This window comes from Ranitomeya variabilis, chromosome 2 (genome assembly GCF_051348905.1).
Source record: "Ranitomeya variabilis isolate aRanVar5 chromosome 2, aRanVar5.hap1, whole genome shotgun sequence".
NCBI lineage: Eukaryota > Metazoa > Chordata > Amphibia > Anura > Dendrobatidae > Ranitomeya > Ranitomeya variabilis.
The window spans coordinates 1,068,660,973-1,068,679,935 of NC_135233.1; the positions used below are offsets into that span (position 1 = coordinate 1,068,660,973).

The window sequence follows — 18,963 nt, forward strand, 5'->3', positions numbered from 1 at the left end:
TATGGGTGCACTATGACTGGCACTGATATAGAATATGACACTGTTATGGGTTCACTATGACTGGCACTGTTATAGAAGATGACACTGTTATGGGTGCACTATGACTGGCACTGATATAGAATATGACACTGTTATGGGTTCACTATGACTGGCACTGTTATAGAATATGACACTGTTATGGGTGCACTATGACTGGCACTGATATAGAATATGACACTGTTATGGGTGCACTATGACTGGCACTGTTGTAGAAGCTGACACTGTTATGGGTGCACTATGACTGGCACTGTTATAGAATATGACACTGTTATGGGGACACTATGACTGACACTGTTATAGAATATGACACTGTTATGGGTTCACTATGACTGGCACTGTTGTAGAAGCTGACACTGTTATGGGTGCACTATGACTGGCACTGTTATAGAATATGACACTGTTATGGGTGCACTATGACTGCCACTGTTGTAGAAGCTGACACTGTTATGGGTGCCCTATGACTGGCACTGTTGTAGAAGCTGACACTGTTATGGGTGCATTATGACTGGCACTGTTGTAGAAGCTGACACTGTTATGGGTGCACTATGACTGGCACTGTTATAGAATATGACACTGTTATGGGTGCACTATGACTGGCACTGTTGTAGAAGCTGACACTGTTATGGGTGCACTATGACTGGCACTGTTGTAGAAGCTGACACTGTTATGGGTGCACTATGACTGGCACTGTTGTAGAAGCTGACACTGTTATGGGTGCACTATGAATGGCACTGTTATAGAATATGACACTGTTATGTGTGCACTATGACTGGCACTGTTGTAGAAGCTTACACTGTTATGGGTGCACTATGACTGGCACTGTTATAGAATATGACACTGTTATGGGGACACTATGACTGACACTGTTATAGAATATGACACTGTTATGGGTTCACTATGACTGGCACTGTTGTAGAAGCTGACACTGTTATGGGTGCACTATGACTGGCACTGTTATAGAATATGACACTGTTATGGGTGCACTATGACTGGCACTGTTGTAGAAGCTGACACTGTTATGGGTGCACTATGACTGGCACTGTTGTAGAAGCTGACACTGTTATGGGTGCATTATGACTGGCACTGTTGTAGAAGCTGACACTGTTATGGGTGCACTATGACTGGAACTGTTATAGAATATGACACTGTTATGGGTGCACTATGACTGGCACTGTTGTAGAAGCTGACACTGTTATGGGTGCACTATGACTGGCACTGTTGTAGAAGCTGACACTGTTATGGGTGCACTATGACTGGCACTGTTGTAGAAGCTGACACTGTTATGGGTGCACTATGAATGGCACTGTTATAGAATATGACACTGTTATGGGTGCACTATGACTGGCACTGTTGTAGAAGCTGACACTGTTATGGGTGCACTATGACTGGCACTGTTGTAGAAGCTGACACTGTTATGGGTGCACTATGACTGGCACTGTTGTAGAAGCTGACACTGTTATGGGTGCACTATGAATGGCACTGTTATAGAATATGACACTGTTATGGGTGCACTATGACTGGCACTGTTGTAGAAGCTGACACTGTTATGGGTGCACTATGACTGGCACTGTTATAGAAGATGACACTGTTATGGGTGCACTATGACTGGCACTGATATAGAATATGACACTGTTATGGGTTCACTATGACTGGCACTGTTATAGAATATGACACTGTTATGGGTGCACTATGACTGGCACTGATATAGAAGCTGACACTGTTATGGGTGCACTATGACTGGCACTGTTATAGAAGATGACACTGTTATGGGTGCACTATGACTGGCACTGATATAGAATATGACACTGTTATGGGTTCACTATGACTGGCACTGTTATAGAATATGACACTGTTATGGGTGCACTATGACTGGCACTGATATATAATATGACACTGTTATGGGTGCACTATGACTGGCACTGTTGTAGAAGCTGACACTGTTATGGGTGCACTATGACTGGCACTGTTATAGAATATGACACTGTTATGGGTTCACTATGACTGACTGTTGTAGAAGCTGACACTGTTATGGGTGCACTATGACTGGCACTGTTATAGAATATGACACTGTTATGGGTGCACTATGACTGGCACTGTTGTAGAAGCTGACACTGTTATGGATGCACTATGACTGGCACTGTTGTAGAAGCTAACACTGTTATGGGTGCATTATGACTGGCACTGTTGTAGAAGCTGACACTGTTATGGGTGCACTATGACTGGCACTGTTATAGAATATGACACTGTTATGGGTGCACTATGACTGGCACTGTTATAGAATATGACACTGTTATGGGTGCACTATGACTGGCACTGTTGTAGAAGCTGACACTGTTATGGGTGCACTATGACTGGCACTGTTGTAGAAGCTGACACTGTTATGGGTGCACTATGACTGGCACTGTTGTAGAAGCTGACACTGTTATGGGTGCACTATGACTGGCACTGTTGTAGAAGCTGACACTGTTTTGGGTGCACTATGACTGGCACTGTTATAGAATATGACACTTATGGGTGCACTATGACTGGCACTGTTGTAGAAGCTGACACTGTTTTGGGTGCACTATGACTGGCACTGTTATAGAATATGACACTGTTATGGGTGCACTATGACTGGCACTGTTGTAGAAGCTGACACTGTTATGGGTGCACTATGACTGGCACTGTTGTAGAAGCTGACACTGTTTTGGGTGCACTATGACTGGCACTGTTATAGAATATGACACTGTTATGGGTGCACTATGACTGCCACTGTTATAGAATATGACACTGTTATGGGTGCACTATGAACATGGAACTTTACCCTAAATCATCATAGGATCCTAATAAAGCCATTTAGGCAGGGCCGGATTTAGACACAGTGGGGCCCTGGATAAAAGTTTAAAGTGGATCCCCAAATGGTCACATATTGCACATCACACAGAAACGTTTCTGCTGTATTTACATGCGCTGAGTTCAGGCTGTTAAACGAGTGTGAGCGACAATATTGAAGTCGTTCAATGCTTGTTTCCTGGCCTCTTTACTCCGGCTGAGGAAAACGATGGGGACAGATAGTCCTCGATACAGTATACTGCAGGTCCCATATAGTACAGATAATATAATGCACTGACCATGGTCCTATATACTGCAGCCCCCCTCAGAGTATACTGTATTCCCCCTCATAGAGTATAATGCACCCATAACAGTGTCAGCTTCTATAACAGTGCCAGTCATAGTGCACCCATAACAGTGTCAGCTTCAACAGTGCCAGTGATAATGCACCCATAACAGTGTCAGCTTCTACAACAGTGCCAGTCATAGTGCACCCATAACAGTGTCAGCTTCTACAACAGTGCCAGTCATAGTGCACCCATAACAGTGTCAGCTTCTACAACAGTGCCAGTCATAGTGCACCCATAACAGTGTCATATTCTATAACAGTGTCAGTCATAGTGCACCCATAACAGTGTCAGCTTCTACAACAGTGCCAGTCATAGTACACCCATAACAGTGTCAGCTTCTACAACAGTACCAGTCATAGTGTTTTTTTTCTTCCTTGTCTAAAAATAGGATGTGCTTTTATTATGTGCACATTTTGTGCCTTTCCATGGTTTCATGCTTTTGCTTAAATCTTTTTGTCTTTTGACTCCTGGCCATTATAATATGGATCATATGTGCACTTCACTGCATGCATTGCATTTATTTTATCACCATCACATGTGTTCCTCTCTCCTGTCCAGCCACAGGTTCCAACTTATAGGCGTTGACTTTGTTCTAACCTATTGTAATTGTCCTTTTGTTTAGACAATGTGTTTATGTTGGATTGTTATACTTATGCATCAGTTATCCTATGACTAAGGCCATGTGCACACGTTCAGGATTTTTAGCGTTTTTTTCGCGTTTTTTCGCTATAAAAACGTGATAAAAACGCAACAAAAACGCTAACATATGCCTCCTATTATTTACAGTGTATTCCGCATTTTTTGTGCAAATGTTGCGATTTTTTTCGCGAAAAAATCGCATCGCGAAAAAAAAAGAAACATGTTCATTAAAAATGCGGAATTGCGGGGATTCCGCACACCTAGGAGTCCATTGATCTGCTTACTTCCCGCACGGGGCTTTGCACACCATGCGGGAAGTAAGTAGATTATGTGCGGTTGGTACCCAGGGTGGAGGAGAGGAGACTCTCCTCCACGGACTGGACACCATATAATTGGTCAAAAAAAAAAGAATTAAAATAAAAAATAGTCCTATACTCACCCTCGATGTCTTCCCGCCTCTCAGCTGCATGCTGCCGCTTCGGTTTCTGTAGCTGGTGTGCGGTGAAGGACCTGCCGATGACGTCACTGTCTTGTGATTGGTCGTGAGCGGTCATGTGACCGCTCACGTGACCGCTCACATGACCGCGACGTCATGGAAGGTCCTGCGCGCACAGCAGCTATAGGAAGAGGAACGGACGCCGCTGAGGAGATGTCTGGGTGAGTATAACCATTTTTTTTATTTTTTTAATTATTTTTAAACATTCTATCTATTACTATAGATGCTGCATAAGCTGCATCTATAGTAAAAAGTTGGTCACACTTGTCAAACAGTATGTTTGACAAGTGTGACCAACCTGTCAGTCAGTTTTCCAAGCGATGCTACAGATCGCTTGGAAAACTTTAGCATTCTACAAGCTAATTACGCTTGCAGAATGCTAAGAAAAACGCGAAAAAAAACGCAAAAAAAAAATGCGGATTTCTTGCAGAAAATTTCCGGTTTTCTTCAGGAAATTTCTGCAAGAAATCCTGAACGTATGCACATGGCCTAAGGGCTCATACCCATTTGCAAGAAAAAAAACGGTCCGATATCTGGACTGAAAAAACGGACGAGTGCTATGCGAGTGTCATGCGAGTGTAATGCGATTTCCGTGCGATTTTTCCAAGGAACATCCGTATGACATGCGATTTTAACATGAGGTTTTACATACAACAGTTCTCTCTATGTAAAAGCTCATGTTAAAATCGCATTGTAAAATACAATTGTACACATCATTTTAATACAAAATAATCTTCAAAACATATAGATAGATAGATAGATAGATAGATAGATAGATAGATAGATAGATAGATAGATAGATTAAAAGCCGGCAGATTCTGTGTACAGTATAGAATAGAATAGGTTAGAATAGGATAGAATAGAAATATACACATAGTACTTACAGTAATAATACTACATAACATCTGTTACTTTAATAAGTATTACTTAACTATCACCTAACAAAGATTACTTTTATGACTTGTTAAAAAGGGAATGGGTCTTTAGTGCTGCTAAAATTAAGAATAATTTTCCCTCTCAGATTATTTTTCGCCTCTAGCGATTCATTTTTTGAGGGTTTCTCTATCAATGTACTGTACTCATTGCATGTACCAGTTTCCTTTCATACTACTGAACATCAGGGGAGGTCACCTAAATGCAGGGCTGACATGAAGGGCAGGCAGACCAGGCAGCTGCCTAGGGCCCCAGCTTCTCAGGGGCCCCCAGCCAGTGGCATGCCACACGGCCTCTATGGGGCTCGTGAGTAAGAGGGGCCTGGCGCCGGCCCCCACATCGTGCATTCAACTCATCGGCATCACAGATACCGATACAGTTGAGAGCAGTGATGGAGGAGAGAGAGCGTCAGATGATGCTTCCTCTCCCATCACTCTGCCTGAGACAGCGTGTACCAGCAGTGGAGCTGATGAGACCCTCTGCAGAAGCTAAAGCAGCACTGGAACGAGGAGAGACAAGTATTGTATGTGTGTGTATGCATTATAGTGTGGTGTGGGGGGGCTGCATTATACTGTATGTGGGGGGGCTGCATTATACTGTGAGTGGAGGGACTGCACTATACTGTGTATGTGGGGAGGCTGCATTATGTGTGTGGGGCTGCATTATACTGTGTGTGGGGAGGCTGCATTATACTGTGTATGTGGGGAGCCTACATTATACTGTGTATATGTGGGGAGGCTGCATTATACTGTGTGGTGGGGGGCATAACTATGCTGTGTATGTGGCGAGGCTGCATTATACTGTGTGGGGGCTGCATTATACTGTGTATGTAGGGAGGCTGCATTATACTGTGTGGGGGCTGCACTATACTGTGTGTGGGGGGCTTCATTATACTTTGTGTAGGGGGACTGCACTATATTGTGTGTGGGGGCTGCATTATACTGCATGTGGGGGGCTGCATTATACTGTGTGTGGGGGGACTGCACTATACTGTGTATGTGTGGAGGCTGCATTATACTGTGTGTGGGGCTGCACTATACTGTGTTTGGGGGGCTGCATTATAGTGGGAGTGAGGGGGCTGCACAATACTGGTTGTGGGAGGCTGCATTATACTGTGTGTGAGGGCTGCATTATACTGTGTGTAAGGTGACTGCACTATTCTGTGTGTGTGGAGGTGCTGCATTATACTGGGTGTGTGGGGCTGCATTATACTCTGAGGGGCCTGCATTTTCCTCTATGAGGGGGCTGCATTATACTCTATGAGTGGGGCTGCATTATACTGTGTGTGGGCTGCATTATACTCTATGAGGGGGTTGCATTATACTTTATGAGGCGGCTGCATTATACTCTCTGAGGGGGGCTGCAGTATACTCTCTGAGGGAGTCTGCATTATACTCTCTGAGGTGGGCTGCATTATACTCTATGAGGGGGAATACAGTATACTCTGAGGGGGGCTGCAGTATATAGGACCATGGTCAGTGCATTATATTATCTGTACTATATGGGACCTGCAGTATACTGTATCGAGGACTATCTGTCCCCATCGTTTTCCTCAGCCGGAGTAAAGAGGCCAGGAAACAAGCATTGAACGACTTCAATATTGTCGCTCACACTCGTTTAACAGCCTGAACTCAGCGCATGTAAATACAGCAGAAACGTTTCTGTGTGATGTGCAATATGTGACCATTTGGGGATCCACTTTAAACTTTTATCCAGGGCCCCACTGTGTCTAAATCCGGCCCTGCCTAAATGGCTTTATTGGGATCCTATGATGATTTAGGGTAAAGTTCCATGTTGGAACATTTCCTTAATGTGCTTGGGATTGCTGTACAATGTGGATCTACCTTTGGCTGCTGCCCAATGAAGTGCGGTCCTGTCGTTCCAGTCAATATCTTTGTGATTTGGGTCATGAAGACCTTTCTTCAAGATCTCAGAGACCAAATCATAATCCCCAAGAGCAGCCGCTTGGTGGAGCTCAGTGACGTCTGCCATCTTGTAAATTTCTAGTTTCAAAGAGAAAAAAATCTAATATAAACATTACTATATTTTACTATGCATTGCTTATATAGCATTATCATATTCTGCACCGCTTTACATACATTATTATTGCTGTCTCCAATGGGACTCGCAATCTAAATGACCTCAGGGACTGGAAGGAAACCCACACAAATACGGGGAGAACATACAAACTCCCTGCAGATGGTGTCCTTGGTGGGATTTGAACTCAGGACTCCAGTGCTAACCACTGAGCCACCGCGCTGCCCATATGTATAGAAATACACTATATTGACAAAACAATTTTGCTCCCTCCATATTACACCTACAGAAGCTTTTCTGACCTCCCATACTTAGACATTAACATGTAGTCGGCCCCTCTGCAGATATAACAGGTCCCACTCATCTGGGAAGAATTTCTACAAGATTTAGGACTTGTTTGTGGGAAGTTTTGCCCTTTCATCCAAAAGAGCATTTGAGAGGTCAGACCCTGATGTTGCAGAGAGGCCGGGCTCACAGTCTCCTTCTAGTTCATCCCAAATGCCTTGGGTGGTGTTGAGGTCCAGGCTCTGTGCAGCCGCTCATCTTCTTCCGTCAAACTCCCCCAACCACGCTGTTATCGACCTTGTGTGCTGGGCACAGTCCTGGGGAACAGAAAAGGGTCTTCTCCAAACTGTTCCCAAAAAGCCAGAAGGTACAATTGTCCACAATGTCTTGTGCTGAAGTATTAAGATTTAATTTCACTGGAAGAAAAGGGCCGAGGCCGACCCCTGAAAAACAAGCCAATAGCATTATCCCTCCTCCACCAAACTGTACAGTGGGCACAATGCAGTTGGGGGTAACGTTCTGACATTCACAAAACCCAGACTCCTCCATCAGCCGCCAGATAGAGAAGTGAGATCCGTCACTGCACAGAACACGTTTTCTCCAGAGTCCAGTGGTGGCGGCTTTACACCACTCCATCCGATGCTCGGCATTGTGCTTGGTAATGTAAGGCTGCATGAAGCTGCTCGGCCATGAAGTTCCCAGCCGGGGCGCAGCGTTTGTGTTGATGTTAATACAAGAGGAGGTCTGGACTCTGCCGTTATGGAGTCAGCAGGGCGGTAGTGACATTCCTGCCCTCTGCTCCTCAGCGCACGGTGACCCCGTTCTGTAATGTTACGTGGTCTCCACTTTATGGTTGAGTTGCTGTGATTTCTGCAGCAGAATTTCCAACTTGATTTTTTATATATTGTAGGACAACTAGTCCAAAAATAACATAACTGGAGCCATCAGTTTAGCAGGAGAAGGTGGCACTGGGCGGGTAATAGAGCTGGAGTGACAAAGGCTTCAGATCTACAAATAGCTTTTCTACCTCATTTGAATATCTTTAAAAACCCTGATTTATCAGTAACAGAGGAACAGACTGGTCATATAAAGGTATTGCTGGACTTGTCTTTGGAAGATCTACATGCTCATATAAATAGTTTGGGGGTGAAATCCTGCTGGCAGATTCCCTGTAAGTTACTGGTACATACAAGTTTTCAGCTGATACTACTAACCTGAATACCTTGGGAGCATTTACTGTGATCTGTAAAATGATAAAAATTGCAGTCATGGTATTCTGTACAAAATTGTTTAAAAAAATTCATAGACTCGCCCTATTTTTACAGACCCCTGTGAAATCGTGAACAGCTGGTAACCCTTTCCTAAACACAGGTGACGGGGAACATTTACAAGGGAAGAAATGTACAGACTTCTTACCCCGATGTCTCCAATTTCTGGACCGCGGTGGTATCGGTGCGCTATTTCAGAAGATATTACCTACAGTATGTCATGGGGGTCTACATTAAATTACCGGTGTATATGAGGCTGTTGGTTCTGATCGTCAGACGTATGGTCAGGAATTTCGGTTGTAAAGCAGAAAATATTTGGTTGATCAAAACCTTCACTGAGGTCAAGAAAGCATCATAGAGCGAGTCCAGAATAGTGAATTGAGTTTTCCGAAGAATACAAGCGCAAGGAAGGTAAGAATGAACCATACATATTAGATTGTTAGTGGCTGCGAGATCTGCCGATAAATATCAGTCTTATAGGGATTACACAGTAAATCAATATTATATTTCTCGGTTAGATTTTGCACAACATGATAACTTCTCAACTAGAGTAATTAAAAAAAGAAGATCTGCTGTCTTGATTGGGAGGTTTTGCTAATTTAGAAGTTAGGACTGAACTATACTGAGCATGTGTGACCACCTGCGCTAAGCACATAAGGAGGACGTTCTGAGACAGAATCAGAAGAACAGCAGAGGGCGTCATGACAGGAGGAAGGTCATGGAGCGCCCCCAGACGCAGGGCAATGGGGTACTCGGTACCGGGTCCCTCTGTCTCGGTTCTGGGGATGTCACGGTGGCCCGACCCGGTCCGTGGCCCTGCTAAGGGGCGTCCAATTAAAGGTGTAGTTGGTGGTGGTTTAGGTTGCGGTAAATAACGAGGACACAAGGTTGCAGTCTCTTTACCTTTTACTGTAGACTTCGGCATCCACAATCCAGAGCACTGCTAACAGGGCTTGCTGAGACCGGCCGGTCTGAAGTCACATCCAGAGTTCCCTTTGCAGGTGGAAATCAGTAGCCTTCCTACTTGCGCCTGTGTGTTGTAGTACCTCCCTGCTGAGCACCACGGGATAGTCCTCACAACTCTTGTATCTGTTTCTGATGTTCTCTCTCTCCGTCTCCCAGTTTGGATAGGACGCACCCATATGATGGGGGTAGGCCTGGAGCTATTTTATAGGGACCCTAGAGACACCCCTCTCCCACAATTTGCCTCCGTTGCCTGCTTAGGTGAAAAGGTGAGACAGCCAACCTAAAGTCAACTGCCCTGCCGTGATTGAAGTAAAGCGTAGAGCCAGTACTCCCTCGGTGTTCCGGCCACCGGCTACACGCCTCAGAAGGATGTTGCCACGATCTTAGGGCATGACTCCTCCCGGTATTATCTCCTTTGTTGCTGTGATCCCGTTTCTCACTTCTCCACAATATACTTTGCTTCTTGTCCTTTCTTAAGATACCGCCGCAATGAAGTGCAGGCGCGGCTCCGTAACGATCTGTCTCTCGCTAGGCCTCTGTCAGGATCCCACACCTGACAGGTCCTCCCTGGAACTCTCCCAGGCTGCTTTCTCCCTAACTTCCTATCTAACCCCCAGTTTTACCCAAGTGTGAGGAGTGGCCTAGTAGATAGGACCTTTTGCTCCCCCTGGTGGCCGGAGTGTGAAGTGTAATGTGTGACTGTGATACCTGTCAAGGTGAACCCTTTTAGTACAATCAGACGTACCATCACTCCCCCTGGTGGAAGAGCGACGTTACTGCAACCACCAGACTCTGGGGCGCTGCACTCCCCCCCCCGTTAAATCCAGTACTCCCGGACTGGGAAAAGAAGAACAACAATACATGTTAGTAAAAGACATACAAATTTTTTTAAATGCTATGAACAAGTAAATATAACAGTGCTTCCCTTTATGGGAGGTGAGGACACTTGAACGTTGCGAACATCTTGGTCATGCACAGTTCATGATTCCCAGTTCAGTGGGTGCAAACTTTGAAACAGCAGGGATCCCGGGTAAACAAAGGGATCCCTTTTGAAAGTTTTTGGAGCAATTCACTGTCCATTACTCCATTGTCCATTTTAAATCTGTAACAAAGATATATATACACAAACATTTTTAACCAAACAGCAGCACCCGTTAATATTTCCAAGTTTTGTAGCAAATTGGGGTTTGATTCTTGGTGCTACGTGTAGACCTCCGCAGTGCAGGGGTTGCTAATGACCTAACAGTTCCCGCTGTGCTTGCTATCGCTGGTGTGATGCACTGTCTTCTAGCTACACTTCTGGTGAGTCTGGGTAGCACTGGTATACTGGAGCTCTCACGACTGCTGCTACTAATTGTGGGCATGGCAGGTTCACCGATAGCGGAGGGGGAACCAGCCGGCTCATCTATTGGCATGGTATCCTCTGGTGGAATCTGCTGTGACTGAGGCTCCGGATGATCCGGCATCACATTTGGTTCCGGCGGCTTCAGCTGGCGAAACGTTAAAACAGGTACCACGATGGCCTGATTGATTTGAGTCCAAGACTGGGGAAAATCGCCAAGAACAGTGTGTATCATCTTCTCCTCTTCCACGGGCGGAGATGTCCCTGGGTCTGTTTCCCTATCTCTCAACTTATCAGGGCATATTTTGAGGTGGTCTCTGGATATTGCCGTTGAAGTCTCTCCCCCATCTTTGCTGATGAGACAGACCTTTGTATTGTCAAAATCGGATGGCAGGATGGTATATGGTTCCGCCTCCCATTGATCGTCAAGCTTATGTAATCTTCTCTTCCATTTGAACACTTGCTCACCGGGTGACAAGGGAATTGCAGGAGCATGCTGGTTGTAGTCCCTTTCTTGTTTTTGTCGGGCTTGGGTTAAACTTCTTTCCACGCATTCCTGTATTTTGCGGTACCTTTGCTGCCTTTCTGTATCCCAATCTGCATTTGGCGAGGTGTCTTCGGGGATTAGGACCCCCATGTCTAGGTCAACAGGTAATTTGCTAGATCTCCCTCGCATGAGGTAGGCTGGAGTACAATTGGTGGAATTCACCGGGATGTGGTTGTACATATCTACCAAGTCAGGCAACTTGGTTGGCCACAAGTTCCGTTCTTCCACAGGTAATGTCTTCAGTAAGTCGATTACCACTTGGTTCATCTTCTCGCACATCCCGTTAGTCTGTGGGTGATACGGCGTTGTTCTGATCTTCTTACACCCGTATAAACTGCAGAATTCCTGGAATACCTCCGCCTCGAATGCTGGCCCTTGATCGGTCAGCACCTTCTCCGTGGACCCATGCGGCCTACAAAAGTACTGCTGGGAGGCTTTGCCAGCCGTTCGGGCTGTCAGATCTTTGACCGGCACAACTACCAGGAACCTAGAGTAGTGGTCCACGATGGTAAGAACGTAGACATAGCCTGACCGGCTGGGTGTTAGTTTCACGTGGTCTAGCGCGACCAGCTCAAGCGGCCGTTTGGTGATGATAGGCTGCAAGGGAGCCCTTTGGCTGTCATGGTCCTTCCAGCGTAGGCAACATGGGTCACACTCTCGACACCACTTCTCGATGGCTTTCTTCATACCAATCCAGTAGAACCTCCCGCGGAGTAGACCCTCCAACTTCCTCTATCCGAAGTGTCCTGCCCCATCGTGGTACGCTCCCAGAACCATTGGCGCATCTTGCTGTGGGACTACTATCTGCCATACCAACTCATGAGTGCGTGGGTCGATGCTTCTTCGGCACAACTTACCATCGTGAATAAACAGTTTGCCTCTCCCCTTCCACAGTTGTCGTGTCTCTTGTGGATCATCTGGGCCGGGATGCAAACCTGCCTGCGTCAGGAGCTCTTTCACCCGACGGACCGCAGGGTCACCGTCCTGGGTCTCTGCCCATCCGTGGTGGGGTGGGGGATTTAGTGTGGCGTCCTGCTTGTTCTTGCGCCTATTCTCCACATGATGGGAACACTGGGTGGCCTTGGGGCGATGGAACGCGGGCAACTCTATCTCTTCAAGTGCTTCCGAGTCTTCTCCCGTTTCCGGCAAGTTGGGCATCCTGGACAATGCATTCTTGTGCCCTGCCCGGTACTTGATGGTGAAGTCAAAATTGGACAACCGGGCCATCCACCGCTGTTCCAAGGCGCCAAGTTTTGCTGTGTCCAGGTGTGTTAGGGGGTTATTGTCCGTGAAGACGGTGAATTTCGCTGAGGCCAGGTAGTGCTTGAACCTCTCCGTCACTGCCCAAACTATGGCGAGGAACTCCAGCTTAAAGGAACTATAGTTGTCAGGGTTCCTTTCAGTGGGACGAAGCTTCCTGCTGGCGAAAGCAATTACCCTCTCCTTGCCTTTCTGGACCTGGGACAACACGGCTCCCAATCCCACGTTGCTGGCATCCATGTACAGCACAAACGGTTGGTCATATTCAGGGTAGGCCAGTACCTCTTCTACCGTTAGCGCCGACTTTAAACAAGTAAAGGATCCCTCCAGTCCATCGTTCCAGTCAAATGGGGTATTCCTACACTTGGTCTTCTTGGACTGGCCCACCAACAGGTCTTGCAATGGCGCGGCTTTCTTGGTGAAGCCCTTTATAAATCTCCTGTGGTAGCCTACCAACCCGAGGAACTGCCGGACTTCATGGAGGTTGCTGGGCTTCGGCCAGTCCTTGATCACAGTAACCTTGTCGGGGTCTGGGGCCACTCCTTCAGCACTCACCACATGGCCCAGGTACTGCACTTTGGGTTTTAGCAGATGGCATTTGGACGGTTTCACCTTTAAGCCAAAGTTGGACAGGGCTTCAAACACCTCGGCCAGGTGCTTCAGATGGTCTTCATAGGTCTTGGAGAAGACAATGACATCGTCCAGATATAGCAGCACGGTTTCAAAGTTCTTGTGTCCCAGACAGCACTCCATCATCCTCTGGAACGTTCCCGGGGCGTTGCACAGCCCGAAGGGCATGTAGTTGAACTCGCAGAGACCCATCGGCGTCGTGAAGGCCGTCTTTTCCTTGTCCGCCTCTGCCACGGGAACCTGCCAGTACCCACTGGTGAGATCCAAGGTAGAGAAGTAGTTAGCAGATTTTAAAACAGCCAAGGACTCCTCTATCCTAGGTAGCGGGTATGCATCCTTATGTGTAATGCGATTTAGCTGCCTATAATCAACACACATCCTCATTGTGCCATCCTTCTTCCTAACGAGGACTAATGGAGCTGCCCAGGGGCTACAATTGTCTCTCACTACCCCAGCCTCCTTCATGTCTTTGGCACACTGATAATGAGCTGGGGGTACAGGACGGCATCTCTCTTTTATAGGTGGATGGTCTCCTGTGGGGATATGATGTTGAATCCCTTTTACCTGTCCAAAATCTAGGGGGTGCTTGCTGAATACCCGCTCATACTCATGAACCACCCTGTAGGCCCCCTGCTTCTGGTGTGATGGGGTAGAATCAGTGCCCACGTGCAATTCCCGACACCAATCTACCGTTGGCCCTGCAGAGCCATTGTTCTCCGCCTGGTTGGACGGAACCAAGGGTTCTGGTGCCTGTACTGCATTATTACCAACAGTAAACAGTTTGGCAAGTGTGGCATATTTGGTTAGGTGGACCTCTTCCTCTCCACAGTTAAGGACACGTACTGGCACCCTCCCCTTGCGGACTTCAACCATTCCCCTGGCGGTCAGGAGGGTAGGCCTATTATCCGAATATACGGGTTCTACCAGGGCCTGATAGTCTTTACCCCTGAGGCCTATTGCTGCTCGACACCATATTAACATTTCACTCCTGGGGGTATTGCAATGGGGGTTGAATCACTCACGGTGACACGACCAATTTCACCACCAGTCAGCTCTACCTGTTGTCTCCGCATTAGAGCCTGGATTTCCTTCTGCAGGGCACGTTGCTCACTGTAGCCAGCTGTTTCTGCTACCTGCTGTAACAAGACAATAACTTCTGCAAGGCAATTTTCTATGACATTAGTACCAATGGTCATCATGGGGTTACATTCACGCCAGTCAATATCAACAATTACAATCCCTTGGGCCTCCAATTCTACCCATCCCACTTTAATGGTGACCTCTTTGTACCCCACTTGTGGCAATGGCTGACCATTACTGGCTATTATGGTGAAATCATCATCGGGGCCACGAGTGATGTCGGTGTCCTCCCAATAATGTCTATAAAGGATGTAAGGCATAGTTGTCACCTGAGAACCGGTGTCCAACAAAGCGTTCATGGGGATACCGTCGATCACAATGGGGAGAACTGGTCGTCCTCCAATGTATTTGGCTCTCCAATTTTGCGGGCCTGGTCGTCCTACTCCTGGGGGTTGGCCCTCTGCCCCAGGGGTTGTTCGTTTAAATGACAGTACCTTGCAACATGGCCCACCTGGTTGCAGCGGCGGCAGATGGGTCGTCCGTCCTGGTGAAAGCGATCGCGTCTGGTTGGCGGAATTCTCCTCTGTCGTTGCCAGGGAACATCCTCCGGCCCGGAAGCCAGCTTGATCTTCTCCTTGGGGGCCTCCTGTAGGGACTGGACGGTCCGGGCTAAGGCAGTAACGCTATTGGTCAGCTCCTGCATCTGGAGGCGTAGTCCGGCAGGGGAATCGTCTTCTAGGATCTGGGCATCGGCCTCGGCAGAAACTGGAGCATCTGATGCCATCTCCTGGTGGTACGTGAGAGCTTGACGCCTAGGAAGTACTGCACGGCTGGGCTGTCGCTCCTGGAGCATCTGGATGGCTCTGTCTTTAAATTGCGCGAAGGTCAGGTCAGGGTTCTGCATAGCCATGAGGTGCAGTTGGGCCCTTTGGTGACTGCACAGGAGCCCCTCGATGAACCGCTCCTTTAAGAGTTTATCCTCATCTTGCATGCCGTTTGGATCATTCTGCTTGATGGCCCGCAAAGTCCTCTTGGAGATTAAGGGCATAGTCCCGTAAGCTATCTCTGCTTGCACCCATAGAACGTCAATTTAATTTCTGTGGCGGTGCAGGTGTCAAAGGTGGTTTTAAGCTTTGCAAAGACTTGCTGCGCAGTTCCCTTATCTGCAGCGGGCCAGGACTTTACTTCTCTCAGGGCCGCTCCAAATAGTTGGCCCGTTATCATGTGAACTTTCTGATGCTCTGTCAGGGGATAAAACTCAAACAGGCTGCAGATCCCTTCTTTAAAGTCAGTTAGTGTATGCGATTCTCCAGAGTATCGCGGGAGCCAGGCTGCTCCAGGTATGTATGGCATGGAGAAGGGCATTATGGCCGACGTAGCTGCGGCAGTGTCCGGCTGGCTGATGGGAGCGGCAGGCCCTGCGGGACCCGGTGGCGGTACCAGGCCCGCGGCTGCGCCTACCGCGGGGCCCAGAGGGGCTTCTGCATCTGCGGCTGCGACCACCGCTGCCTCCCCTCCCGGGTCGGACATGGCCGCTCCTCGCTTCTGCTAACCTGGTAGAAGTAGGGGGTCCCTTCGGGGTCAGCACTCCACTGTGTTTCCACTTCCAGCTTTCCAGGTGGCAGCACGGCACCCGTCTTCCCGCTTCGCGCTCTTTGCGGCCGGTTCCGCCCACGAAGCTGTGGCCCCTCCCCTCGCGCTCCGCACGGCGCGGCAATGGCGGATTTTGGCGGCAAATGGCAGTACACAGTCTTTGCAATAAATCACGATCCAAGCACAATTCAGTCACAGTTCCAAGGCACACATGACCTGATTCTCAGGCTTAAGTAGATTCTGTTCGTGACGCCAAGTTTGGAGCGCCCCCAGACGCAGGGCAATGGGGTACTCGGTTCCCGGGTCCCTCTGTCTCGGTTCTGGGGATGTCACGGTGGCCCGACCCGGTCCGTGGCCCTGCTAAGGGGCGTCCAATTAAAGGTGTAGGTGGTGGTGGTTCAGGTTGCGGTAAATAACGAGGACACAAGGTTGCAGTCTCTTTACCTTTTACTGTAGACTTCGGCATCCACAATCCAGAGCACTGCTAACAGGGCTTGCTGAGACCGGCTGGTCCGAAGGCACATCCAGAGTTCCCTTTGCAGGTGGAAATCAGTAGCCTTCCTACTTGCGCCTGTGTGTTGTAGTACCTCCCTGCTGAGCACCACGGGATAGTCCTCACAACTCTTGTATCTGTTTCTGATGTTCTCTCTCTCCGTCCCCCAGTTTGGATAGGACGCACCCGTATGACGGGGGTAGGCCTGGAGCTATTTTATAGGGACCCTAGAGACACCCCTCTCCCACAATTTGCCTCCGTTGCCTGCTTAGGTGAAAAGGTGAGACAGCCAACCTAAAGTCAACTGCCCTGCCGTGATTGAAGTAACGCGTAGAGCCAGTACTGCCTCGGTGTTTCGGCCACCGGCTACACGCCTCAGAAGGATGTTGCCACGATCTTAGGGCACGACTCCTCCCGGTATTATCTCCTTTGTTGCTGTGATCCCGTTTCTCACTTCTCCACAATATACTTTGCTTCTTGTCCTTTCTTAAGATACCGCCGCAATGAAGTGCAGGCGCGGCTCCGTAACGATCTTTCTCTCGCTAGGCCTCTGTCAGGATCCCACACCTGACAGGTCCTCCCTGGAACTCTCCCAGGCTGCTTTCTCCCTAACTTCCTATCTAACCCCCAGTTTTACTCAAGTGTGAGGAGTGGCCTAGTAGATAGGACCTTTTGCTCCCCCTGGTGGCCGGAGTGTGAAGTGTAATGTGTGACTGTGATACCTGTCAAGGTGAACCCTTTTAGTACAATCAGACGTACCATCACTCCCCCTGGTGGAAGAGCGACGTTACTGCAACCACCAGACTCTGGGGCACTGCAGTCATATTTATCCATGGGAGAATTCTTTTAATTTAGCTATGAATTAATTGACACTGACATCTTCCAATTAAGTGCCACTTAAGCAGTCGTTCCCAACCTGGATACAAACATTTTGACACAGTAAGATGTGCTGACCTTTTTATATTTGATGGACTGAGCTGTGACCTATTTCTTGCTTGACTGACAAGATCACTGGGGACACATAACTAAAAATCATCTACACAATTATAATGGACAACATGGTGTTTTTGGAGAGTAGCCATTATTTTAGAGAACTTCATGCTTCCCTCTGCCGACAAGCTTTTTGGAGATGGAAATGTCATTCTCCAGGAGGACTTGGCCCCTGTCTACACTGCCAAAAGTACCAATACCTGGCTTAAAAACAGTATCGTTGTGGTTGATTGGCAGCAAACTCGCCTGACCTTAACCCCATAGAGAATGTAAGGGGTATTGTCAAGAGGAAGATGAGAGACACCAGACCCAACAATGCAGACGAGCCGAAGGCTGCTATCAAAGCAACCTGGGCTTCCATAACCTCTCAGCAGTGCCACAGGCTGATCGCCTCCATGCCACCCCGCATTGATGCAGTAATTGATGCAAAAGGAGCTCCGACCAAGCATTGAGTGCATTTACTGAACATACATTTCAGTAGACCAACATTTTGGATTTTGAAATCATTTTTCAAGCTGGTGTTATAAAGTATTCTAATTTACTGAGATAATGACTTTTGGGTTTTCATTGGCTGTAAGCCATAATCATCAACATTAACAGAAATAAACAGGTGAAATAGATCACTCTGTGTGAAATGACTCTATAGAATATAGGAGTTTCACTTTTTGTATTGAAGAACTGAAATGAATTAACTTGTTGATGATATTCTAATTTAGTGAGAAGCACTTATAGACACAGCAGCATAGGGATTCAGAAAACCTGCAAAGAAAGATGTTCCTTACTGTGTCCTGCAGTTGTAGAGAAGCATTATGATGTTTCCACACAGATTTTCAGAGTGACGAGAGGAGAACAGTACAGAAGTTCAGGGAGGGCGTCTTTTGTTGTTGGAGGCCACCATGGAAACTCTCTCCTCCCTATTGTGTGACTGCCGCCTCTCAATGCTGCTCTGCTCTTGTGGAAATCTCTGTAAACAATTGCATAAACTTCCATGTTAAGGAAAGATGGTAATTGCTAGATTATCAGATAATTATCCTGGATGATCAAACATTTAAAATATGTCTATACATCCGCATACATTTTTCCTGGCAGTTCACATAATATTGTCTATGATATCCCTGTCCCAATTCTCTAATAAATGTAACTGGACAGGGGGGGTTGACAACATTCTGTAAGTGGCAGGAAATTTATGAAATTATTTGCCTCC

General features: G+C 47.4%; 1 protein-coding gene across 2 annotated transcripts in view; it reads right to left on the reverse strand.

Annotated features, from left to right (window-relative positions):
* Positions 1 to 18,703, reverse strand: part of ANKRD66 (ankyrin repeat domain 66) — a 31,966-nt gene extending 13,263 nt beyond the window's left edge. For both annotated transcript variants that reach the window (XM_077293077.1, XM_077293076.1), the window contains exons 1-2: positions 18,542 to 18,703; positions 7,113 to 7,271 (exon numbers count right to left, since the gene is read on the reverse strand). In XM_077293077.1, the coding sequence (XP_077149192.1) occupies positions 7,113 to 7,260 (148 nt within the window). In that variant the 5' untranslated portion in view covers positions 7,261 to 7,271; positions 18,542 to 18,703. The remainder of the gene's footprint in view (positions 1 to 7,112; positions 7,272 to 18,541) is intronic.
* Between the last annotated feature and the right edge of the window lie 260 nt (positions 18,704 to 18,963).